This window comes from Erythrolamprus reginae, chromosome 1 (assembly GCF_031021105.1).
Source record: "Erythrolamprus reginae isolate rEryReg1 chromosome 1, rEryReg1.hap1, whole genome shotgun sequence".
In the NCBI taxonomy this organism is placed as follows: domain Eukaryota; kingdom Metazoa; phylum Chordata; class Lepidosauria; order Squamata; family Dipsadidae; genus Erythrolamprus; species Erythrolamprus reginae.
The window spans coordinates 92,651,767-92,678,007 of record NC_091950.1 but is presented as its reverse complement, the minus strand read 5'-3'; the positions used below and the strand labels follow the sequence as shown (position 1 = coordinate 92,678,007).

Genomic DNA, 26,241 nt, shown 5'->3' with positions numbered 1-26,241 from the left:
TTTGGGGTGGCGTTAGCCTTTGTTAGGACCTCCATTTCTCACTTCTCCTCACTGTCTGTCTCCACTCCGTTAGCCTTCACTTTGTCTGCCTGCCACTTTTTTTTAAGCCTTAAAGTGGGTTTGCACACATTATTTGCTTTTACATTGATTCCTATGGGAAACAATGTTTCGTCTTACGAACTTTTCACCTTACAAACCTCGTTTCAGAACCAATTAAGTTCGTAAGACAAGGTATTACTGTATATAATTATGAGTTAATGTTAATGAGAAGTGTTTGTTTGTTTGTTTGAATTTATGGGCTGCCCTTCTCCAATGGACTCAGGGCGGCACCATGTGAGAAGTATGTTCTAAACTGGATAAGCATGTTGTGAAAGGATAGACAGAAACAAAATCAGTGGAAATTACATATTATTTCTTGGTCTCTTTCAGTAAGCACATTTTTATCTGTATTGAAACTTTGTGGAAGAGCCAGTCTAATGTAGTAGTTAAGGCATCAGGATAGAAACTGGGAGTCTAGTACTACTTGAGTCTTTTCCACTAAATGTCTAGTTTACAAAAGTAGAAGAGAACATTCTGTATGTGTTCTAGTCAGTCTCGTATATATAGAATTGATAAGTTGGTAAGTTGCAGTTCAGAACTTCATCCTTGAAAAAAAAATTGTTCTACAACATCAGTAACAGACTGACTTAATATTGAATATTTTTCTCCTGATTATTTTATTTATTTATATGCCGCTCACTCCAAAACGGAAGGCTAGAATTTTATTCATTGTATTATAATTGTAGACATTTATTCTTTTGGGTCAGGATTTGTTTGTTTATATAATAGAGCTTGGTTCCTACCGGTTTTAACCGGTTCTTTAGAACCGTTAGTAAAGCAGCGCTGATGTCCTGGAGCCAGTTCTGTCAGTGCCAGTTCATGGGCATCACCATCTTGGAATAGCGGAAGCTATTTTTGATTGTTGGGGGGGGGACAAGTGCACGTGCATCCCTGGTGCAACCCTAAGTGGACCAGAAGCAAGACGATTCACAACCCACCCCTGCTTTTTAGTACACAAAATGACAACAAAAGGGCTGGCTGGTAGATGATAGGCATAGATCACATTTGAAAAATGATCCAGCTAAATTAATTTTAGCACTTGTGGTTGATATTATTGTCATTATTTTAGAGACTGACTTGGGAACTGGATTTGTTGTTGGCTGTAGTTCCTGTGTTTGTGTTTATATAGTCTACAGATGATGATGTTATGGTTGATTTGCTGTAATCAGCACTAAATCCAAAGGTAAAGTTGTTTAAATGGCTAGGGTGGGCTGTAGTGATCTACAAGGAGGGAAAAAGCTCTTCTTGGGATAAAAGTACATCAACTTTGCTATTCTTCTAGAAAGTAGATAGTTTTCATAATATAACACTGATATGAAACAGATTTAATTAAGATTACACTTTATGTGATTCTTGTGTCATACTATCATTTATTTATTTATTTTATTTTGTCCAATACACAATAATACACAATGAAGATTATAGAGGATATAGTAGAGAAGAAATACGAGATATAGGACAGACTATAGGACAGGGAATGGAAGGCACTCTAGTGCGCTTATGGACGCCCCTTACTGACCTCTTAGGAATCTGGAGAGGTCAACCGTGGATAGTCTAAGGGTAAAATGTAGGGGATGATACTACAGAGTCCGGTAATGAGTTCCATGCTTCGACAACCCGATTACTAAAGTCATATTTTTTACAGTCAAGTTTGGAGTGGTTAATATTAAGCTTGAATCTGTTGTGTGCTCTTGTGTTGTTGTGGTTGAAGCTGAAGTAGTCTTTGACAGGCAGGACATTGCAGCATACGATCTTGTGGGCAATACTTAGATCATGTTTAAGGCGTCGTAGTTCTAAGCTTTCAAGATCCAGGATTGTAAGTCTAGTTTTGTAGGGTATTCTGTTTCGAATGGAGGAGTGAAGGGCTCTTCTTGTGAAGTATCTTTGAACATTTTCAAGGGTGTTAATGTCTGAGATGCGATATGGGTTCCAAACAGATGAGCTCCTATTCTAGGATGGGTCTGGCGAAAGTTTTGTAAGCTCTGGTAAGTAGTGTGAGATTTCCAGAGCAGAAGCTACATAGGATTAGATTAACAACTCTTGAGGCCTTCTTAGCAATGTTGTTGCAGTGAGTGTTGGCACTTAGATCTTTGGTTATTAGTATGCCGAGGTCCTTGACTGAGTGGGGATTATCTGTGATAATTTGTTTATTAAGTTTGTATTTGAAGTTCTGATTCTTTTTGCCGATGTGTAGGACAGAGCATTTGCTGGTTGAGATTTGGAGTTGCCATGCGTTGGACCAGTCAGAAACTGAGTGTAGGTCATTTTGTAGGGTAGTTGTGTTATCAGTGGTGTTGAAGAGTTTTACATCATCTGCAAAAAGAACGCAGTTGCTTGTGATGAGATCGCAAAGGTCGTTGATGTAGAAGAATGAAGAGCGTAGGTACCAGTACGCTACCTTGGGGGACTCCGCTTTTAACAGGGCCGGGTGTGGATATGGAGCTTCCTATTTTGACCACTTGTTGCCTGTTAGACAGAAATGCAGTAATCCAGCTGTGGAGGAATCCTGAGATGCCATAGGATATGAGTTTTTGAAGTAGTTTGTCATGGACCACTGAATCAAAGGCTTTGGAGAAGTCAATATAAATTGCATCTATAGATTTTCCTTGATCAAGATGAGTTCTCCATATGTTTTTGCAGTGAAGGAGCTGTAGATTGCAGGATAGTTTTTTTCTGAATCCAAATTGTTTGTTAGAGAGCAGATTATTAGTTTATAGGTGGAGAGTAATTGATTGGTTTATAATTGATTCCATAACTTTACATGGGACGCAGCATAGTGATATTGGTCTGTAGTTATCGATGAGAGGGGTCTCCTTTTTTGAAGACGGGGATGACCATTGCTTTCGACCATATCTTAGGAAGTGTGCTGGTACTGAAGGATTTTTCAAAAATTATGCTTAATGGTCCAGCTATAGCAGAAGAGAGCTTTTTTAGGAAGTATGCACATAGACCATCTGGTCCAACTGATAGGGAAGGTTTAAGGTCACGTAATGCTTTTTCAACTCGGTCTTCAGTGAAGTCTATTTGGGGTGCGAATGATGAATTTGGGGGATGAGCCATTGCTGTTGACAAAGACAGAGCCAAAGAATGAATTGAGAAGGTTAGCTTTGGATGAATCATTGTGGTATTCTTTGTTGTTGGGTCCTTTGAGAGGTGGGATAGGTCTAGAGTCCTTGAGTTTGTTGTTGACAAAGTTGTAGAAGACACGATTGGATTTGGTACGTAGAAGGTTTTCCTCTTGTATGCTGTGGTAGTTGAGACATTCTGCTTTTATTTGTTTGCATATGCTTTTATAACGGTTTGTGAAGTTTACTACTTGTCCTTTTTTGTTTTTACACCACAGATTTTTTTAAAATTGTAATTTTCTTATTGAGATGGGGAGGTTATTTTTCTTGGTTGAGGCAGATGCAAATGGTACGTAAAGTCTGATGGTTATTTTCATCTCAAGCAAGAATGTGTTGTAGAGGTCATCCATAGAGTTGCAATTAGAGAGTATAGTTTGCCAGTTTAATGTTGAAAGATGAGCATCAATGAGTTCATAGTTCGCTTTTTTGAAGTTGAATTTCGGAGTTATTTGGGTGGATCTTAGTGTGGCTTAGGTTGAGACTGAAGTTTATCATGCTGTGGTCACTGTTGGAAAAAGGTTCTTTTATTTGTAAGCCATATATTGTACTGTTGCTGTTGCAGAAGATGAGATCCAGACAGTTATCTTCTGCTGTTGCAGAAGATGAGATCCAGACAGTTATCTATTGTCATTTACTAGTTGGTCAAGTCCCAGACTGGTGACTGTGTTATATATACTAGAGTGGATAGGTTCCGTGCTACATTCATTTAATGTCCAGTTGATGTGTGGTAGGTTGAGGTCACCAAGGAAGATGATGGGGTGTGGGCAGTGGGTAGCCCACGTTAGTAGTGCTGATAATTTGTTTACATGTGCGATGTCATAGTCAGAAGCTCTAGTTATACCAGGTTGGAAAATAGACTTTACAAGAGTGTTGGAATTCTGCTTTAGTATGTAGTACTAGAAATAGAATTACAATTTAGCAGTAAGTTATTCAAATGCAGTAGTAGGAGAAAACTTGATAGTGACCCTTTCAACTGCTTTATATTATTAACCCTGAGATCCAGATGGTGCATAATTTGTTGGATTTCACAAATGCTATTTTATTTTCAGCAGGCTTTGAAAGATGGAAAGTTGTGAGATGTTTCCTTCATTAATATGGAGCTTAATTAATGCAGAATGTTATCTATCTCTGATATTGTATTTTCTATTAGTAAAATACTATATTGTATATATAAATTGTATTTACTGCATTGCATTTGTAAAACACAGTTATTTGTATTTTAGACTTGTAGTTTTTAATATTATGTGCATAAATATATATGAAAGCTGTTTTGAATCTGTTCTGATAAGAGTGACTTGAAAATCAGTTGATCATAAGCAGCTGTAGCATCATTGAGCAACAGGGATTGAAATTAGCTTATTGTTTCTAAAGCATTTAAATGGCTGCATATCTTAAACTCAGGGTGGCTAAAACTCCCAAAATAAAAGCAATATAGTATATGTCAACAGTGAAGCAAAACATTATAGCAAAGAACAAAACTGTCTTAGTATCACGGCTAAAAGTTCCCATGCAACCTACAATAAGTTTGTAATCATTATAAATGCAAGCCAATTGCCACGTTCCTGAATTAGAATCACATGACTGTGGGACTGCTGCAACAGTTGTAATTTTGAGGATGGTTTATAAATTATTTTTTTCATCACTGTCAAGAACTTAGAACTGTCATTAAAAGAATGGTCATAAGTCCAGGACTACCTATATGCATATATGTGAAAAGGCCAGAGGTGGGTCCTTTCCAGTTTGGACTGTTTTTCCTGAACCTCCCTCAAAGAAGTGTTGGTAATCTCCTGGACCCAGCTCCATGTCACCTCCCTGCTGGCCGATACCAGCCAGGAGGGACACAGGTCCAACAAGCAGGTGGCGGAACTCACAGCTCCAATGGCCTTGTCCACTTCATCAGGTGTCACCAGGTCAAACTCGCTCCAAACAGGTGGACCAAGACGAGCACCTGTCACCTCGACTGACTCGTTGTCAGCCGACTCTGCATTCCAATTGGAGTCAAGACCAGTCCGGATATGAGCGATTTTATCTGTGGAAAAGTGTTAAATGCCTCAGCACTACCCTGCAAGGGCTCCCCAACTCCCTGACTAAGGAGGGAGTGGGTCACCCTAAACAGGGCGACCAGGCGGGATTCCACAGATGCAATCAAGCCGACATTGTAGGCACGTCTTGTCGACCTGATTGCCACTTTGTAATTCCTAATATGAGCTTTTACAAATGTTTGGTCAGATTCGGATCAGGTTTTCCTCCAACGCTTCTCTAGACTTCTCTTCTGGTGTTTCATTCCCTGGAGCTCCTCAGTGAACCGAGGAGATCTCCAGGGTCTGTTGCCACAGAGAGGCCGCAAAGGTGCAATTCGGTCTAGAACCTCCATCGCAGCCATATTCCCGGCTGCAGCAAGAGACTCTGCTGAATTGTGTACAAGTGAATCTGGCAAAACCCCAAGCGCCCTTTGAAAACCTGGATCCATCAGGCGTCTGGGGCGGAACCTCCTAATCGGTTCCGCCTCCCTGCGGAGGAGGATTGGAGCCTTAAAATCAAGCTGCAGCAGAAAATTATCTGACCATGACAAAGGCAACATTTCTAAGCCCCTTAATATCAGATCATTATTCAACTACCCTGAGAGGAATACCATGTCAAGAGTGTGCCCCCTCTCATGGGTCAGGCCCTGAACTACTTGGGTCAGGTCCATGGTTGCCATGGTGGCCATGAACTCCTGCACCAACCCAGAGGATTCACCAAGCGACGGCAGATTAAAATCCCCCAAGACAATAAGTCTGGGGGACTCCACCGCCAGTCCGGCTACCTCCTCAAGTAGCTCAGGGAGGCTTGTTGACACGCAGCTGGGAGGCAGGTACGTGAGCAACAAGTCCACCTGTACCCCTAGGTCCAACCTCATAAGAAGGGACTCACAACCCGCAATCTCGGTAACAGTGAGCCTACGCAGTTTGATGGTCTTTCTGGCTATAATTGCCACTCCTCCCCCCCTTCCCTGGAGTAGCGACTGGTGCCACACCTGAAACCCGGCTGGGCACATTTCTGAGAGAGGAACTCCTCCCTCTAGGCCCAGCCAGGTCTCAGTCACACATGCCAGGTCTGCCTCCTCCTCCAGGAGTAGATCCTGGATGAGGGGAGCTTTATTTATAGCAGACCTGGCGTTAAGTAGCAACAGCCGCAATGACCACAATTGAGCCCAAAATTGTAGTTGCTAAGCAAGAGCATTGTTTCACCATATTTTAGTAGTTGGCCATGCCCATCCAATCACCTGATCACCAAGCCATGCTTACCTGAAGCCATGCCTCCTGACCACCAAGCCACGCCCACAGAACTGGTAGTAAAAAATGCAGAACCCCCCCCCCCCATGGCCAGGCTAATATTTCATTGATTAGCTAAGTAAAACTCATTTGATCATAAAGGTTTCTTTAATCACTTCTATTTCTAATAAAACCTCTTTTCCACTGAATAAATGCTAAGATTTCACCTTTTTTGATTGGTTAAAATTATGTTTTATATTAGTTATATTTAAATTAATAAATGTTAATTTCCTGTGACTTAATGCTCATCTCTCTACTCTCTTTTTCTCCCTCCCCGCCAGACCTGTATGTGGAATCAGAGGGAAAACTCTCATAATTAACCTTCCAGGTAGCAAGAAAGGATCACAGGTGAGCAATTTTTCATGAGGAACTAAAAATATTTTGATGATTACAAAATTTACCTCCATCACTAGTAAACATAATGTAATGTAGTGTAATTAGCAGGAAAGATTAGCATTATTTTAATGAATACCTTTCATTCAGGAGGTCAAGGCACTCCTTCCATCTATCCCCCCCCCCCACTATAACTTTTTGAGATAGTTGAGATAAGAAAAAAACGACTGCTCAAAGGCCATGGAGCTTTCATTGCTGAGAATGACCTACAACCTGAATTTCCCAATAGTAGTGCAGCACTTTACCCATATACCACACTGGATCTCATTTTTAGGATTAAAATCTATAAAACCTTCAGTATCCTATTTCCACTTATTAAGGTAAAGGTTTCTTGATACAGTGATGTCTGACTCTAGGGCGCAGTACTTTTGTCTCTGTTTCTTGGCCAAGGGAGCCAGCATTTCAGTATTGACTAAGAAGATTTAGACATTCTTAGATATTGTGAGTTAGCAAGCCAAGGTCAGATTTGAAACAATTTTACTCTTAGAAGCCCTTACAGTTTGTTGTCACTATTTGGTGAATACTTTTTATTTCAATTTGATATTTCTTTCAAACAAAACTTTCTTTATGTGGGGTAAAGGTGTTCTATTTATTTATTCATTCATTCATTCATTCATTCATCATTCAATTTTTATGCCGCCCTTCTCCTTAGACACAGGGCGGCTTACAACATGTTAGCAATAGCACTTTTTAACAGAGCCAGCATATTGCCCCCACAATCCAGGTCCTCATTTTACCCACCTCGGAAGGATGGAAGGAGGCTGAGTCAACCTTGAGCCTGAGTCAACCTTAAGCCGGTGATGAGATCTGAACCGCTGACCTTCAGATCTACAGTCAGCTTCAGTGGCCTGCAGTACAACACTCTACCTGCTGCGCCACCCCGGCTCTTTAATTCATGGAATTTATGTACAAGGAGTGGACAAAAAAATGGAAACACTTGACTTTTTGGCATCATAATGTTTGAACATGTTCAAATCAATCAAAAGTTGACATATTTTAATTTTTTAAAAAAACTCTGTTATTTGATATGTTTTTTTAAACTACCTTTTTTTTCACAGAAATTTAAGGAAATTGGTTATAACCTTTTAGAAATGGCAGACCTCTCAGACTTTCAAAGAGGTCAAATTGTTGGTGCTCGAATGGCAGGGGCTAGTGTAACAGAAAGTGCCTGAATGTTTGGCGTTTCAAGAGGTAATGTCTCAAAAGTAATGACTGCTTTTGAAAGAGAAGGGAAAAGGCCCTCAGCCAAGCACAGGTCTGGTCGAAAGTTGAAGTTGTCTGAAAGAGACCGCCAGACTCTAAAGCGAATTGTTAGAGCGAATCGCAAGACCACAGTTCCTAAAATCACTGCAGAGCTCAGAACCCAGTTTCCACAAAAACTGTTCGAAGGGAGCTTCACAAATCTGGATTCTATGGAAGAGCTGCAATTAGAAAGCATCTACTCTTAAAAACAAATGTTTCAAAGCATTTGGAGTGGTGTAGAAACCACCAGAAATGGTCCCTCGAGCAGTGGTAAAATGTGATTTTCTCTGACGAATCATCGTTTACCATTTTTACGACCACTGGCCATGTTTACGTTTGGAGACAGCCAAAAGAATCATTTCATCCAGACTGCCTTCTCCCAACCGTCAAACATGGCGGGGGTTCAGTGATGATCTGGGGTGCTATTTCTTGGAAATCCGCCAGGCCAATGATTTCCCTTCATGGAAGAATTAGCAGCCATCACTATTTAAGAATTTTGGCCAACCAAATTCATCCTATGGTTCAAGAACTGTTACCAGAGGGGGATGCCATCTTTCAAGATGATAATGCACCAATCCATAGAGCAAAAAGTGTTAAAGAATGGCACAAGGAACATTCTAATGAAGTTCAGCATCTCATCTAGTCACCACAATCACCAGACCTCAACATTATTGAGCATTTATGGTCGATTTTAGAGATTCAAGTAAGAAGTCGATTTCCACCACCATCGTCTCTAAAAGAACTGGAGGGTGCTTTAACTGAAGAATGGGCTAAAATCCCTTAGAAACAATTCACAATTTGTATGAATCTATACCTCGGAGAATTGAGGCTGTATATGCCACAAAAGGTGGACCAACACCATATTAAGATATTTTGATGATTTTTCAAGGTGTTTCCATTTTATTGTCCACCCCTGTATAATTTGTATAGAAAGTATACAGTGATCCCTCGATCATCGCGAGGGTTCCGTTCCAGGACCCCTCGCGAAGATCGATTTTTCGCGAAGTAGCGGTGCGGAAGTAAAAACACCATCTGCGCGTGCGCAGATGGTGTTTTTGCTTCCACTGCCGGCCGCCCTTCGCCCGCCCACCCCGTTGCTCGCGCCTGGGGTGCACGCGCGCTTGGGGACTCCCTAGGTCCGCTCCCCAGCTGGGGAGGGAGTCCCCACCCCGCGCGCGTTGCTGGGGAAAGCGCGCGCGCTTGGGGACTCCCTAGGTCCGCTCCCCAGCTGGGGAGGGAGTCCCCACCCCGCGCGCGTTGCTGGGGAAAGCGCGCGCGCTTGGGGACTCCCTAGGTCCGCTCCCCAGCTGGGGAGGGAGTCCCCACCCCGCGCGCGTTGCTGGGGAAAGCGCGCGCGCTTGGGGACTCCCTAGGTCCGCTCCCCAGCTGGGGAGGGAGTCCCCACCGCGCGCGCGTTGCTGGGGAAAGCGCGCGCGCTTGGGGACTCCCTAGGTCCGCTCCCCAGCTGGGGAGGGAGTCCCCACCGCGCGCGCGTTGCTGGGGAAAGCGCGCGCGCTTGGGGACTCCCTAGGTCCGCTCCCCAGCTGGGGAGGGAGTCCCCACCCCGCGCGCGTTGCTGGGGAAAGCGCGCGCGCTTGGGGACTCCCTAGGTCCGCTCCCCAGCTGGGGAGCGGACCTAGGGAGTCCCCAAGCGCGCGCGCTTTCCCCAGCAACGCGCGCGCGGTGGGGACTCCCTCCCCAGCTGGGGAGCGGACCTAGGGAGTCCCCAAGCGCGCGCGCTTTCCCCAGCAACGCGCGCGGGGTGGGGACTCCCTCCCCAGCTGGGGAGCGGACCTAGGGAGTCCCCAAGCGCGCGCGCTTTCCCCAGCAACGCGCGCGCGGTGGGGACTCCCTCCCCAGCTGGGGAGCGGACCTAGGGAGTCCCCAAGCGCGCGCGCTTTCCCCAGCAACGCGCGCGCGCTGGGAAGCAGAGCTAGGGTGTCCCCAGGCTCGCGCGCACCGCCCGCCCGCCCACGCTGTTGCTGGCTCCGCTTCCCAGCTGGGAGGCGGAGGTGGGGTTTCCCGCGCGCGTGCCGCCCGCCCGCCCACGCCGTTGCTCGCGCCGATGCTGTCTTACCAGGGCAAGAGGGGGAAGACCCAGGGAAGCCTCTGCCCAGCGGGGAAACTCCACCATCTACGCATGCGTGGAAGGGCACGCATGCGCAGATGGTGGAGTTTACTTCCGGGTTGAAAACTCGCGATATGGCGTTTCGCGAAACTCGAGATCGCGAAACTCGAGGGATCACTGTATATAATTTTCATATTTAGACATATATTTTCTTGATAACCTGACTTTGGATGGTGTCAAATTCGTGGATGGCTGCTTACTATTAAAACAATTTGATTCATGAAATGAAACGAAATAGTAACAAAGGTTTCCTCATTTCTTTATTTAGCTCAAGCAGTGCTCTATATCAGTGGTCCCCAACCTTTTTTCCACCAGGGACCAGTTTCAGCAAGACAATTTTTCTATGGCCCGGTGGGGGCGGAAAGGGGGTTTAGCTTATCGTTCCATTGTCTCTCTCCCCCCCCCCTTTTTAATTTTGCAGGGGAGTTGAGGTGACACAGGGAGAAGGGTAGAAGGGGGCGGTTTCCTGTCTCTTTCCCCTCCTGTTCACTCGGGACCGCTGTTTGCCTTTCAGCAGTTCCAGAGGACATCCCCCCCCCGTTCCGGCTGGGATTGCAGCAAGGAATCCCAGAGCAGGGGGAGGTGCCTCCACGGACACAGTCACCTTCCTTTGCGATCGCTGCCTGCTTGGAGCGCCCACCACTGCCAGGTCTGGTAATTTTCTTGCAGCAAGGAACCCTTCCAAAAGAAAATTACCGGAGCTGGTGGTGGGGGTTTCATGGTCACACACACACCCCTGGCTTCGCTCCCACCCAGGACCCCGGGAATAGGGTGGGGGAGCCTAGCAAAAAAAGAGCTGCACAATGCCAAAGCCTTTTCGTTTGAGCTGCAGGCAGAGCGAGGGCTTTGCAAGGGCTTTGCAAGGAGGAAATAGACCACTTTCGACGAGAGAAGAAAGACAGGAAAGGAAGAAAGCAAGCAAGCAAAGGTTTTCTCAGCCCGAGGCAAATGGCGGTCCCAAGTGAACGTGAGGGGAAAGAGACAGGAAACAGCTTGGCACTCGCCGGCTCCACAGCAGCTGCTGACTCCGCGGACCAGTGCAACATGCCTTGCAGTCCGGTACTGGTTGGGGACCCCTGCTCTATATCACTACCGTGACCAGTTCAGAACTGGGCCATATGAGCAGCTACCTGGTGCATGAATGCTTGCGCAGCTTTACTTGTGGAAGTGGTAGATTGGTACACACACACAGCAGCCTGCCACTTAAATGGGCTGTTTCCTTCTGCCCACACTCCACCTCCGCCAAGCCATAAAGGTTGGAGACTGCTGCTCTATATGATTATTTCACATATTTTCATACAAATCAGAAGAAGGCAAATCCCATAATTCTTCAATATGATAGAATGGCTATCTTTAGAGCTTTAGTTTCTTTGTCTTTATATATTTTAATTCTTGCAACATAAATTATAATTGTATATAAGCAGAGATCAGTTCACAGCTTTATTTTTTTATCATCCTTTTGAAATATAATATTTTGAACTTTTAGAATTTTGTGACAGTAAAGATCATAAAAAACACTGTTCAGGGGATTTTTCCTAAAGCTGCTTCTCCCTCTTTCATTAATAATCTTTTATTAATCTGAAATCACAGATGTAAGATAAAGAAATCATAGGTTGTTTGAAAAGGGACAACTTATCAACAGCTATCAGAATGCTGGATTAATTACATTTATTGTGAGATCAGAAAAAGTGCTTACCGTATTTTTTGGAGTATAAGATGCACCTTTTTCCTCCCTAAAAGAGGCTGATAATTTGGGTGCGTCTCATACTCTGAATATAGCTCCCCCTAGCCCTAATTAGCTCTTGCCTTGCAGACTCTTTCATTGTTTCTCTCTGTGAAGAATGTTTCCAAGCCCTAAGTCTTTGCAGGGGTTTTTTCATTGCTCTAACTTGCTCCGAATAAGTTTCTTTCCAGCCCTAATCAGGTGCTAATGATGTTCCCAGCTCTTACTGGCTTGCAAGCTCTTTCATGTTTACTTTCTCCGAAGAATGTTTTCCAAACCCTGTCTTTACAGGGGGGGGGGGGTGTTTCATTCTCTACTTGCTCTGAATGTTTCTTTCCAGCCCTAACTAGGTGCTAACAATGTTCCCAGCTCTTACTGGCTTGCAAGCTCTTTCATAGATACTCTCTAAGAAGCCCTAAATCTTTGCAGAGTGTTTCCATTGCTCTACTTGCTCCAGATGTTTCTTTACGGGTGCTAATGCTGTTTCCCAGCTCTTACTGGCTTGCAAGCTCTTTCGTTACTCTCTCTAGGGGGTAAAATACCAGGGGGTAAAATAATATGCTGGCTAAGGACGGTAGCCAGATGAATACCTGGTAAGCAGATTCTTTCCCCTATTTTCCACCCCAAAAACTAAGGTGCGTCTTATATTCTGGTGCATCTTATACTCTGAAAAATATGGTAGTTTTCATTCTTTTTCCATACATATATTAAAAAGAAAAGGAATAAAGGTAGTTATTGCACATCTTTCTAACCTGTTCCCTCCAACCATTTAATTTAAGAGTGCAAATCAAAATTCCTTTAGTAATACAGTAATACAGAGTACAGTGGAACCCCGACATAAGAGCTGCTCTACTTAAGAGCAACTCGAGATAAGAGCTGGGAGGGGAGATATATTTTTGTTCTACTTACAAGCCCAAATTCGAGATACAAGCGCCAAGGAGCTGTCTCCTGAAGCCAAACGCTAACTTCCGCGTTCGGCTTCAGGAGACAGCTGCGAAGCGGCGCGCGTGTTTTAAAAGGTTGCAGCCGGCCTGGGGGGCTCGGGGGGGGGTGCTTGCAGCTTTCTTTCTTGCTCTTTTTCTTTCTCTCTTTTACCTTCCCTTCCTCTAATTCTTCTTTTCTTTCTCCTTCCCACCTTCTTCCCTCCCTCCCTCCCTTCACTCATTCCTCTCTTACTCTTCCCTTTCATAAGTTTCCTTGCTTCCTTCCTCTGTTCCTGTCCCTTCCCCCTTTCTTTCTTGCTCTTTTTCTTTCTCTCTTTTACCTTCCCTTCCTCTATTTCTTCTTTTCTTTCTCCTTCCCACCTTCTTCCCTCCCTCCCTCCCTTCACTCATTCCTCTCTTACTCTCCCCTTTCATAAGTTTCTTTGCTTCCTTCCTCTGTTCCTGTCCCTTCCCTCTTTCCTTCCTTCCTTCCCACCCTCCGTCCATTCATTCACCCATTCCTCTCTTGATCGCTTAAAGCCGGTCCCTGGTGCAAAAAGGGTTGGGGACCTCTGTCCTACAGGATTGGGTGGCAGAGAAGTTGAACATATGTAAATTTAAAAGTTTAAGAAAGTTTACAAGTTAAGTGAAAGAAACTTCATTATTCATTTATATGTACATGTACATTTCTTCATTAAAAACATGTCTTTCTGCATAATTTAGACTAACTTTGTGAGTTTTTTGAGGGCTGGAACCAATTAAAATTATTTACATTAATTCCTATGGGGAAAAGTCGTTCGAGATAAGAGCTGCTCGACTTAAGAGCCCAGGTCCGGAACGAATTAAACTCGTATCTCGAGGTACCACTGTAAACTGATTTTTTTGAAGCAAATATAGCGGGCAGGTGGCAGTATGTCTCTGAAAGTAAGTCAGATCAAGTTCAGTAAATAATAGAGAAAATGTTAAATAAGAAGAAAGTAATGGTGTGGTGTGGCCTGGTATAGTGCGTGATGCAATGTGGTATGGTATACTATGGTTTGGTATGATATGGTAACCATGCTGTAGTAGTTAACATCTTGGCTTAGAAACCAGGAGACTATAGTCTCGTCTTCCCTTAGGCATGAAAGCCAGCTGGCTAACTTTTTCACTTTCTCACAGCCCAGCCCAACAGATTGTTGTTGTGGAGAAAAACACCAGGCAGTAATATTTGATATATTGATATATATGATATATTCACCAGCAAGGGAGGGAGGGGAAGGAATTTTTTTTTTTTAGGATATGTGCTAACCAATAAAAATGTTATCAATGAAGAATTAAGATGTGCTATATTAGAATTAAAAATATTTAAAGCTGATCAGCTTAATTTTTTTTGTAACTATAGACTTTAATACAACTACAGCAGGCTATTTTTAGTTTTTTAGTATGCTATCCAGTAATGATGAAACAAATGTTTCTTTGTCCTTTAAGCAAAGTTAAACTAATTTGTTTAATATGTCTGTCAATAAATATTACATTTTAAAAGCAAGTAATACAAGTAATTGTGTTCAAAGTACTATCCTGTCCTGTATAAATCTATGCGCAATAAAGCTTTGCAGTCATCTTTTAGGATTTCACTGGGAGATAATTTCAACTCTCTTGAACTGCTGACAATAGTATTTCTTTATCTAGATTTTTCTTGGCAACTTTCAGCAATAATTTCAGGGATTCCAACTGTTTAATATGTGGAATGACAAAAACCAAGAAATTCTAATAACAGACTTTTTCTCAGAAGATTTATTCACTACAATATCAAAATGAATCCAGGAGGAAAAATGGTTCAGAGATCAGAAAATTAAGATAGATGCTAAAAATACTAAGAACTATGTTAATATTTTTTAAAATGAGCTACAAAATTTTAAACAATTTTCATTATTTAATGCCATTTAAATAATAAATTGGACATTATCCAACTTTTTGCAACATTTACTTCATCTAAAATATGTTAATTATTATTTTGCAAGCCATATAAAATATGCTAAAAAAGGAAGAAAAGGAAATCCTAGATATTGCGGAGCTTAAAAAAGAACAACATTCTAGTAAATTCAAAATTTTCCATTAAAGGTACAAAAACAATCAAAAGTATACCACTTTAGAACTTTATTCAATTTTAATATTATAACTGCTCAATATATATACTAGGTACGTTTTCACTGTCATTCTTCTCATTATGCGCAGGAATGCTTTCAATTTATACTACCAGCCCTACCTCATGCCATTGATCTTTTACGGGATGCCATTGTAAAAGTAAAAGAGGTTCATGATGAACTTGAAGATCTACCTTCACCACCACCACCTCTTTCTCCTCCTCCAACCATCAGCCCTCACAAGCAGACAGAAGACAAAGGTGTACAGTGTGAGGAAGAGGAGGAAGAGAAAAAAGATAGTGGAGTTGCTTCAACAGAGGATAGTTCCTCCTCGCATATAACTGCTGCAGCCATTGCAGCAAAGGTGAGTTGAGGTTCTGTAAAAAGGAGCACATAAGTTTTTATCTCAGGTATTTTCTGTATATAGATAGAGATCAATCAAGAGTGAAGCTGATTATTTTTTTCACTCTGTACCTACAACATTTCTAGACGATTGGTCATATTTTTTTTATATATATTATACTTCCTTCACTTTTTAAAACAAATTATAATCAATTATGCATCTGTCAAAAGGGAAAGTAAGATTCTCAATTGCTGCTAGTTTTTTCCCATTTGAAATGTTTATGCCACATTGAATGCCATTTCCATGTTTCCATAGTCACACACTGTGACATTTCAGTAGATTCATAGGATTGCAAGAAAGGAGAAAGAGGAGAAAATGTGCTCTAGGTATATAAAAGACTGTTGTGAGTGATGTCAAACACCAATTATGTGGGAGTGGGGGCTTTTTTTAGCACTAGTTCATTTATCATCATTTTCTGTAAATCGTGCAGTAGAAATATTGTAGAGCACCAAACACTCAAGTTAATGATCTGTTTACCAAAAAATTGCTGCTGCTTTTGCAAACTTTTCAATAAATTTGGAGGGTACTGCTCAAACTTCATAATGGCAAGTTTTGATTAAAAATATTAAATTTTGTATATATTTTTGGAAATCTATTCCAGCTAAGTTTCAAATGATTTATTTCCAGTAACCAAATTGAGTATTGTAGAATAGTTTGTTTGGGTCATGTCTTTCACAGCTCACTTTATGAATGCTGAAAATCTTATGTCCTTATCTTATATCAAATGTTAATATATTGGAACCAATCAATTGATAATAGTAGACACTAAATATTTAATATTTATTTATAGTTCATAATAGTATTTGAGATCATGTTCTCCCCAGGATAATTCCAGACAGCTCTTCTGCACTTTCAGAAAGTTTCCATTTTGTATATTTATATGTAAAAATTTCCCATAAAGAGCAATAGATATTATGTTGGTGGAGCGGGAGGTATTCCCACATTTATTCCACACCTATCTAGTAAAGTAGCTTGATCTAAGAAAATGACTGGCTTGTAGCCCTAATTCATCCAGTGAGCTCCTTGCTTGGATGTGGATTTGACTGTGGGTCCCTCTAGTTGAGGCTTTTTACTTGAAGGATGTCACAAAGAAATCAGCATTTGTCTTTATTCTGTAATCAAAAAACCCCTGATTAAGACCAAGGGGTATACATGTGTACTTTCTTTCCTTAAAATTTGGGGTGAATTAGTTAATGGAATGAGAATCTAATTAAAAGCAGGAAATAGCTGAGAACTAAACTGTGTTCATTTAATGTGTACTTTCTTTCCTTAATATCTAAGGAGAATTGGTTAATGGAATGAGACTCTAATTAAAAACAGAAAATACCTGAGAATTAAACTGTGCTCATTGCATTTAGGTGTGCCACCTATTTTCACCCTCGTACCCTCTACGCCATTTTGCTTGTTTAGCTCCTTATTTTCCTGTCATTGCATTCACGGTTATTATGTATTGTACATTAGAAGCATCCATCCTATACCAGTACTGCTGTTATCATGGCAAAAGGTGAACATCCCATTCCTGGTCTCATCTGTTATCCCTCTCATTCATCAGACAGTGCAGGAGAACCGGTAAGACACACCTACCAGAATGTCTTCAGTCAGATTGCTTGCCTTCTCATTGTATGTTTCAAGGAGCTACAGTTATTTTCTTTATTCCCGATGACATACTGTGTTGCTCTCCAAGCAAACAAATTTTAAATTTCCATTCTGTCAATTTTTATGAAATAGATAATAATTAACATTTATTTTAGCTGTGAAGTATTAATTTTGAATTTTATTGCTCTCTGATTGAAGACTTGTTTTGGTTTAGATTCATTTACCTCTGGAGACTGCTCAGAAATTTAAGCATCTTATTTCTATTACCATAAAACTAAAATATTCTTCTGTACTTCAAAGGAGCCACGGTGTACGGATTTTCAAATTACTTGGCTTTGGATAATATGCAGATACTTCTGGTAGATGCTTTTACTGATTATCCAATGCTGATTTTTTTTTTTAAATTGCTTATCATATTCCAACACTCTTTTTTATTAAAAAACATTATTTCACTCACAAAATGGAAACTGAAGAGATAATTTCTACGTTGCCTTGCACATGTTTGTCATTGTCCCCTTCTAAATAGGTCAAGTATCAAATCTTCTGTTGCATTATAATTAGATTCTGAATGGTAACCTCTTTCTAATTCTGAAAAACAATATTTGCCAGCATTAGAAAGCTGTGATTATGAGTATCAGTAAAAGATCCTTAACTAAATAAAATTACCATGAGTAAGCTTGCCTCTTTAATATTTTTTTCCTATAAGCATCTAGAATATTCATGTCTGCACTACTGTTGTAGATAGACAGCTTCTAGTTGGAGAAGAGCCATGCTGCAACGGGTGTATGTATGTTCTTTTCACCTTCACCTAAAATTGAGAAATAAGTCTCTTTCCCAGTTCCTTGCAAAATATAGGAGGATAAAGGGAAGATGTGTTGTGCGAAGGGGTCTCTCCATTAACTTATTTTTGGAGGAATGGAGATTGAAACACAATTCCTTCATAAGAAAAACACTGTGACTTTACTTGTACATCCATAAGAATAAAATTAGCTGGAATAATTCTCATTATAATAAAATATATAATACTGTATTTTCTTTTATATAAATGCTGATTCAGCAAACAAATTGCTTAAAACCCCAGTTTCCCTTTTCTTGTAAAATACAAGACTAAAATAAAATTAGCTTTTAAAAACTTGTTATTTAACTCCTATTGTTAAAACTGAGTTCCCCATTCTAACAATTCTGTGAACATACCCATGTGTAATGAATTAATTTTGTTGGTTAAGAAATTGTGAACTAAAAACAATAAAAAATACCACATAGCATGGTTTTCCTCTTCTTTTAGACTATGTCTCATCTCCCCTACTCTTTTTCTCCTGCCTTATTTTCACCTCCTGTCTTTGAACCCTTCTTTTGCTCCCGTCAACTTACAAATATCTTAAGATCACTCTTATTTTCCTCAGCCTACAATTTTCTTGGATTGTTATACCATCTTTTGCTTTTTATTTCCTCCTGTCTATCCCCTTATTTTCATTCCCTTCTCCATGCATGCCTTCATTGAATTTTGACCTGGTCAAAGGAAATATCCAGATTGAACACTGAAGAGCTATGTTTCTTACAAACACAAATGAAATGTACTAAGCCTGTTGCCTTTTCAATCTTTGCTCAGGTTGGATTAGAAAGGTGAAAGGGTTTTTTTCCTTACGACATATTTGTGATTGTTTAGAGCAGGAGTGTCAAACTCCGGCCCGGAGACATCACGTGCTGGCCACACCCACCTCGTTTAGCAAAGGGGAGGAGTTGTGATGTGTTCCATGTCAACAATGTGTCATCACAAATTTGACACCCGTGGTTTAGAGGAAGGATATTTGAATAAATTTATATAATCTCACTCCTAGGTTTTATGCTTAAAGGAAAGCTTACTTGCTTCCATTCCAAATTTTATTCACAAGCACTTACATTTTTTTTTCTATTTTATATCTTTTATATCTTCAGCAGACATTTTTTTTTTAGAAAAGTAAATATGTGCTAGTAGTTGTAGCATGATGTGTTTATTTCATCAGAACATCTTTTATGTAATCAATACATTTCTATTACCATCTTTCTTGAAATACTAATACAGTGGTGCCTCTACTTAAGAAAGCCTCTACTTAAGATAAGAACTGGGTGTTCAAGATTTTTTTGCCTCTTCTTAAGAACCATTTTCTACTTAAGAACCCAAGCCCAGAAAAATTTCCCAGGAAATTTGAGAGTGGCATGAAGGCCCGGCCAGTTTCCTGCCATTCCCCCTTTAATCCTGACCATCTCAGGCTTTTCTGGGCTGCCAGAGGAGCCTTTCGGTGGTGCTTAAAGAGACTTTGGCAGTCCACAGCGAACAAAGCATTTTCCTTTCTGTGGGCGCTTGGAGGGGGAATAAACCTCTGCCAGTGCCCAGAGGAAAGAAATGCTCCCTTCGCTCTGGGCAATGACTGTCCTCTTCCTCCCTTTCCTCCTCTCCTCCTCCTCCCACTCAAATTCCGAGCTTTTATTTCTTTCCTAATGGGTTTGCATGCATTATTTGCTTTTACATTGATTCCTATGGGGTAAATTGCTTCTACTTACAAACTTTTCTACTTAAGAACCTGGTCACGGAACAAATTAAGTTCTTAAGTAGAGATACCATTGTATAGAGAAAGGTAGTACAATAGAATTGCACTTAAATAAAATTAGACTATTTCCCTATTTCCTTACCTCAAAAAGCATCATATTTGTGAAAGACTTTTTAAAAAGTAATTTCTGAAATAAATATTAAAAAATATGCTTTATTGTATATTCTTCATGGTGTTATATTTTGCCTCTGTGTAATTTATCTCTAAATCCCATCAAAGTGGTACGATACTTTCAGAATTAAATATTAGAATTGGGCATGCTTCAGAAATTATTCAAAAAGTGATTCAAGAATACATGGGAAAATAAATCCAGCTTTACTTAAAGCAATTGTATCTTTTTGCAAGTTTCTGAGACAGTCTAAAAAAGCTGTGGATGCTTTAAGGAAATTACTCATTAGTGCGGATTCTTAATGTGATTTCTTAAAGCATTGAAGACGTAACTTTTATTTACATTTAAAGTCTCTGTACTGGTATGTGTGTGTGACCTTGGGAGATGAAGGATACTACATAGGGAATAATCAGATAAGGGAAGGCATAGCCTGCAGCTGCATAAAGGGCTGAGGAAGCAATTCAGAAAAGAACTTCCTTAACTAGTCAGCCCATAAAAGAGATTATGGGAGATTTGTAGAATCAGATTTGCAAATTTCTGTTAATCCAGGAGTGAAATGCTACTGTTTCAGACCGGCTCTGGCATCCGAGTAGGGAAAATTTTGACTGGTTCAGAGAACCTGCCCTCCCTCTTCTCTCACATGTCCTATGTATTGTGTTGTTTGTTAGCTCAGCTGATTCGTGCAGGAGAGCATATTGCCGCCTCAGTTGAGCTACGAAACAGCAAATGAGTCTGATAGAATTAAAAACTGATACTTTTCACCACTTTTTTTCCATCCACCCCATTCACCCCCACCCCCGCAAGCAGGGAAAGGAATACTAGCTTTAATTATCACCTTGTTGAAATGTTCCAAGCTGCAAACCACCTTGCCTGAAGGGAAACCATTGGGGCAAATTACCTCACAAGAAACTGCCTTTTGCTTCCTCTGGAGCAAGAGCAGAAATTCCAGTGAAGATTTCTCTGTGAAATTTTTCTTCCACAGCAGAATAAAACTTCTTTCTGTGAAGGCTTTTCCAGTTCTTTATTCTTATTTTCTCCTAGTGAAGTCTTCCCTATGTATTCTTATTTTTTCCTAGTGAAGACTTCCCTGTGAGTTTATTCTGATTTTCAGCTGGACTGTAGCAAAATCATCTAGCGGCAGGCATTAAGTAACAATCCCAAGCGTGGCCCACCAACTATTTAATTTACCACTTCTGTCTGTGCCTATTTCCCTAACTGTATACTTCCCTTCCTCCCTCTCTCCCCGCCCCTCTCTCTCACACACACACACAGGTCCATGGTAAAATTGTCTTCTATGAGTTTGGGACTTCTGAAATACACCATGCAGGATCCCTACAGCCGAGCTGTTTTAAGGATTATGTATTAATAGAAAAGCAACTAATTTCGCTTTGATCTTAAACCATTGCACATAAAAAACAAAGGAGCTCTGATCAACTATCACAGTCACATTTTGGATCTAAGTAGAGGGCCTGGGAAGGGTGTCAGAATAACAGAATTACACTAAGAAGGGATTTGAAGGGGACTGTATACCATTTCAGAAAAATGACTGTCCAGCCTTTTCTTAGAAACATCCAGTGATCAAGCACCCAGAAACTTCTGGAGGCAGGCAGTTCCACTGGTTAATTGTTCTCACTGTCAGGAAGTTTCTCCTTAGTCTTAAGTTGCTTCTCTCTTTGTTCAGTTTCCATCCATTGCTTCTTGTTTTGCCTTCTGAATCTTTGGAAAATACATTGCCCCCCACCTTCTTCGTGGCAGTTCCTTAAAAGTCTGTTGCCTATCACACTCTTGGGCAAAGCATGTGAGCCATTTTCTTCTTTCAGTGGTTCATGAAAGTATATCTATAATATGTAGATAATAACATCAAAAAACATTTTTTACAGAATTATAGATATGTTGAGGCTGAGTGTGACAAGGAATGGCTGGGAGGGGAGAGGCCAGGGCAGGCACCCCTTTACGTGAGTGATGTTGAGTTGGCCATGCTCACCCGGTCACATGACCACCAAGCCACACCTACCAAGCCATGCCTACAGAATTGGTAGGGAAAACTTTTAGATTTCACCACCGTGTTAATCTACAATAAAGTAAAATTAGCTCATCTGCTTACGTTTCCTGCCTAATCTACTTGGGAAGGTCAATAATCTCTAGTATGAAAAAGTACAAATGGAAATCTTCCTGCTTTTAAAGAGACAGATTCAGACTTCAGAACTATTTTTAACAAATAGAAAAAATGTCTATATAGATCTTTCAAAGTTTCTTTAATTTTAGATTTCAAAAAATACTGCATGTTAGATTTAAAAGTTACGAACCTCAGTCCACTCAGGTCAGCATTTAAAAATATGTGTGAACAAAATACTGTTCCAATTTTTTTGTAGTCTTAAGACTTCAAATAAATTTATATGAACTTCTTTCTCTGGGTAGGATTTTCTTGTACTCTATGGATACTTAATTTTAGAATAATTCAGTAACAAAGTAAGCTCTTTAACATTTATACCTTCAAGTTTTTGAAGAATTTTAGATCACTGGGGAGAAGCATGTATTATAATTTACCTGTAACAGAAGAAACTAAATTGATGACACTGAACCTTGAAAGGAGAAAAAGAACAAGATCAATTGATATTAAAGTTTCTTTTTGAAGCAAAAACACAGAAAAATATGAAATGACTAATATTGCTGAAATAAGGCTAAGTAATTTCTCAGTTGTAATTTATAAGGAAGGTTTTGGTTATTGGGCATAGTTTAGTATAGTCTAACTGGAATTTTTTTGGGGGGGAAATGCCTGAACATTTTCATGCTCTTTTTCATTACATAATATTTTTGGCTACATTAGATATATTGTCAGATATTTTTTAATCTTCCTCTTCGGAGAGGGGCGGCATACAAATCCAAATAATAAATAAATAATAAATAAACAACATTTGCCAACATTTCTCTTTAACATTGCATATTCCTTGTTAGTTTATGTTTGTTGCTTCTTCTATTGTTTTCCCCCTTTTTTATTTTGTTACAATAAGTTTTGTAATTTGAAACATTGTGGTGCATTATCCTAAATTTAAAGGGAAGAAAACAAGTAAAATGGAGATGGGAAAAGAAAGATAATAAATTAATTAAGTAGAATTATTTTGCCAAATAAGAACCTAGATCCAAAGAACTCTAAAGAAATACAGAAAATATAACAGCTAAGCTCAGAAAGCATCAAGGATTCCACATATGGTCTTTGGATAGATGGATGGTATTTATTTGTCAAGCATGTATAAGATAAACATGATTATGAATACAAGAAATAGATGTAAATAAATGGGGTCAGTAGGACTGGGATGGTAGGCACGCTGGTGCGCTTATGCATGTCCCTTACAGATCTCTTAGGAATGGGGTGAGGGCAATAGTAGACAGTCTAAGGTTAAAGTTTTGGGGGTTTGGGGATGAAACCACAGATCCGGTAGTACATTTCAAGCATTGACCACTCTGTTGCTGAAGTCATATTTTCTGAAATCGAGTTTGGAGCAGTTTACGTTAAGTTTGCATCTATTGTGTATTCATGTATTATTGCAGTTGAAGCTGAAGTTATCATTGACATATAGGACATTATAGCAGAAATTTTATATGCTACACTTAGGTGAGATCAAGCGCAGCATAGTTCTAAATTGTCTGAGCCCAAAATTTCAAGTCTGGTGGCATTCTGTTGTGAACAGAGGAGTGGAGGATTCTTCTCATGAAATATCTCTGGACATTATCTGAAAAATTTTCCTGAAACCAAATTGTTTGTTAGAGAGTAGGTTGTTTGTCTCTAAGTGGAGGGTAATGGATTGGTTTATAATTGTTTCCATGACTTTTCAGGTGACTCAACGTAAAGAGATTGGCCTGTAATTTTCAACTAGGCTGGGGTGTTTTGAAGATAAGGATGATCATGGCTAGTGACCATAGGTTGGGCAAGGAACCAGTCTTGAAAGATTTGTCATAGATTATGCTTAAGGGTTCTGCTATGGCAGCAGAAACCTTTTTTAAGAAGTAGGCACATAATCCACAAGGTCCAATAGATAGCGATGGTTTTAGGCTGTGTAGGCAGATAGGACAGGACAGAACAGGACAGACAGACAGACACACCTAGAAACACACACACACACACACACACATCAAATTAAAAAGATTTCCATAAAATATAAGATGCATGTAGATACAAATCTTATGAGGGAAATACTTAAAAGGATTTTTTAACCAAAAAATAAGAACCCCTAAGAAAACATACTTTAATTACCAAAATAGGATTCAGTAATATGGAATTAGAGTAAAAATTTCCACTATAGTGATAATATGTTCTGTATAGTTTCATAATATATATTTTTAAGTAGGAAGATCAATTCAACTGTGTTAATTAAATTAGGATAGGAGTCAAATATGCAAATTTCTTGACTGCATTTCATATTACCATTAATAAATTAAATAGAACTAATTACAGAGCAGAACTGTCACTTTATCTCTTAATTGACTTGGTGATAATATTATATCTTTTCCTTAATTATATTGTTTGCAGCCCTGTGTATTTTCCTAATTTGTTTTTTTAAATATTTACCGGTATGTTCCATGTTTGTTATTGTTTTTTATGCAGCTGGTTGTAACCATTAATACATTTTTGTAAATATAAACCATTTTTAAAGTCATAGATGACTAAGATTCACAGTAAATGATGAAGTAAATTTAAATGCTACCGGTTCAGCAGGGATCAGATACTATTAATAAGTTGCATGGTGTCACCAAGGAATATAGTATCCTGGCAACCTGGCTCAGAAAATGCCAGATATTTTCATTCTTTGGCCTAAGAATAGAATAGAATAGAATTTTATTGGCCAAGTGTGATTGGACACACAAGGAATTTGTCTTGATCTATATGCTCTCAGCGTACATAAAATAAAATATACATTTGTCAAGAATAATGTGGTACAACACTTAATGATTGTCACTAAGGGTATCTATGTATCACTACCCTCCAAAACTCTGGAATTGGCAACCAGAAAGAAAGGCTTTTATGTAGTGTTTATGAATGGAAATATCAGTAAATTTAGTTTTAAAAAATCTCCCTAAACTCCACAAATCTTAAAGTTGCCAAGTTTGAAGACCTCTGGCCTAAGAGCTATCTCTCCCTCACTCTTTCTCTCTCTCTCTCTCTCAGCTTTTCAGTTCAAATCAATCTTGACTAAAATTGCCAATCAAGTTGCCCAATCAATCATGGGGCTTTCTGCAAATTTTTTAGGACTCCTGGTTAGATTAAAGAAAGATGTGTTTTAAGAAACAACAGAAGACAACAGATTTTAATTTTTCCTACTTATTAAGTAGTGCATTCCATATTATAACTAGTTAAATGGATTAATCATTCTAAATAATGCTAACTGAAAAGAAAGTTTCTGACATCTTTTCTGAAGAAAAAAGAGAGGGAGGAACTAATTTCAGCTCCGAAAAGAGCTTTAAGCTATATTTATGTATGAAATATTTTATTTTATGAATTATGTACATAATTTCAAATAGATTTAATTTCAATTTATTTTCATGTTTAGATTCCAGATTCCATCATATCTCGTGGCGTTCAGGTGCTTCCACGAGACACGGCCTCACTTAGCACTACCCCTTCAGAATCCCCTCGTGCCCAAGCTACTTCTCGCCTCTCTACTGCTTCCTGTCCCACACCAAAAGTAAGTACAGCAGCTTGACTTCAGTCAGAGGTGGGAACTATCTTGATAATGTTTTCTGCTGCTGAAAGGTAGCTTGCATGGAAGATTTTGTACTATTGAGAATCATCAAGAGATGAAAATAGTGATATATTATATATACATAGGTAGAGGTGTGTCTCTCTGTGTGTTTGTGTGTGTGTGTGTTTGTGTGTGTGTATGTATGTGTGTATAAAAGCTTATATATTTAAATTACTGCTGTTTATTTGCTTTAAAATTGCTAATTTTCATATCTGTTTGTAGTGATATATTTTAAAATGATTTCTTTTGTTATTGCAGTATCAAGTATGTGGTTGTGAATTTCTTGCAGGGCTCTATTAATCCATAAAATTGCTCTTGAAAAAGAGAACTAAAGAAATAGTTTATTTTTGTAAACATATTTACACCTAAACTGTGGGATCTTCTGCCTCATTGTCCTATTAATGTACAGATAGTCATCTACCAACACCACAATTAGGGCCAGAATTTTGGTCACTGAGCAGTATGGTAATTAAATGAGTTATCTCATGATCTGACCCAATTTTACAACCATTTTACCACAATTGTTAAGTGAGTCTAGCTGGCTAGAAGATCCCAAATAATGACTATGTGACCATAAGGACACTTCAACTGGTGATCACATGAACCCAGCTGTGATATGACGGTTGTCACTTTAAGGACAGATCATGTCACATTTTTCAGCATTGCCATAATTCCAAAACATCATTAAATGAATGGTCATGTCGAAGACTACCTGTATTTCAAGCATTTTCAAGACA

At 39.7% G+C, this 26,241-nt stretch overlaps 1 protein-coding gene across 10 annotated transcripts in view; it reads left to right on the top strand.

Annotated features, from left to right (window-relative positions):
- The window catches only part of GPHN (gephyrin), a 255,398-nt gene that overhangs the window by 149,714 nt on the left and 79,443 nt on the right, over positions 1-26,241 (top strand). For all 10 annotated transcript variants that reach the window (XR_011559725.1, XR_011559728.1, XR_011559726.1 and 7 more), the window contains 4 exons: positions 6,820-6,886; positions 15,162-15,434; positions 16,935-17,042; positions 25,313-25,447. Coding sequence is in view for 7 of the 10 variants with exons in the window: in XM_070759242.1 (XP_070615343.1) it covers positions 6,820-6,886; positions 15,162-15,434; positions 16,935-17,042; positions 25,313-25,447 (583 nt within the window). In the remaining 3 variants the exon portion in view is untranslated. The remainder of the gene's footprint in view (positions 1-6,819; positions 6,887-15,161; positions 15,435-16,934; positions 17,043-25,312; positions 25,448-26,241) is intronic.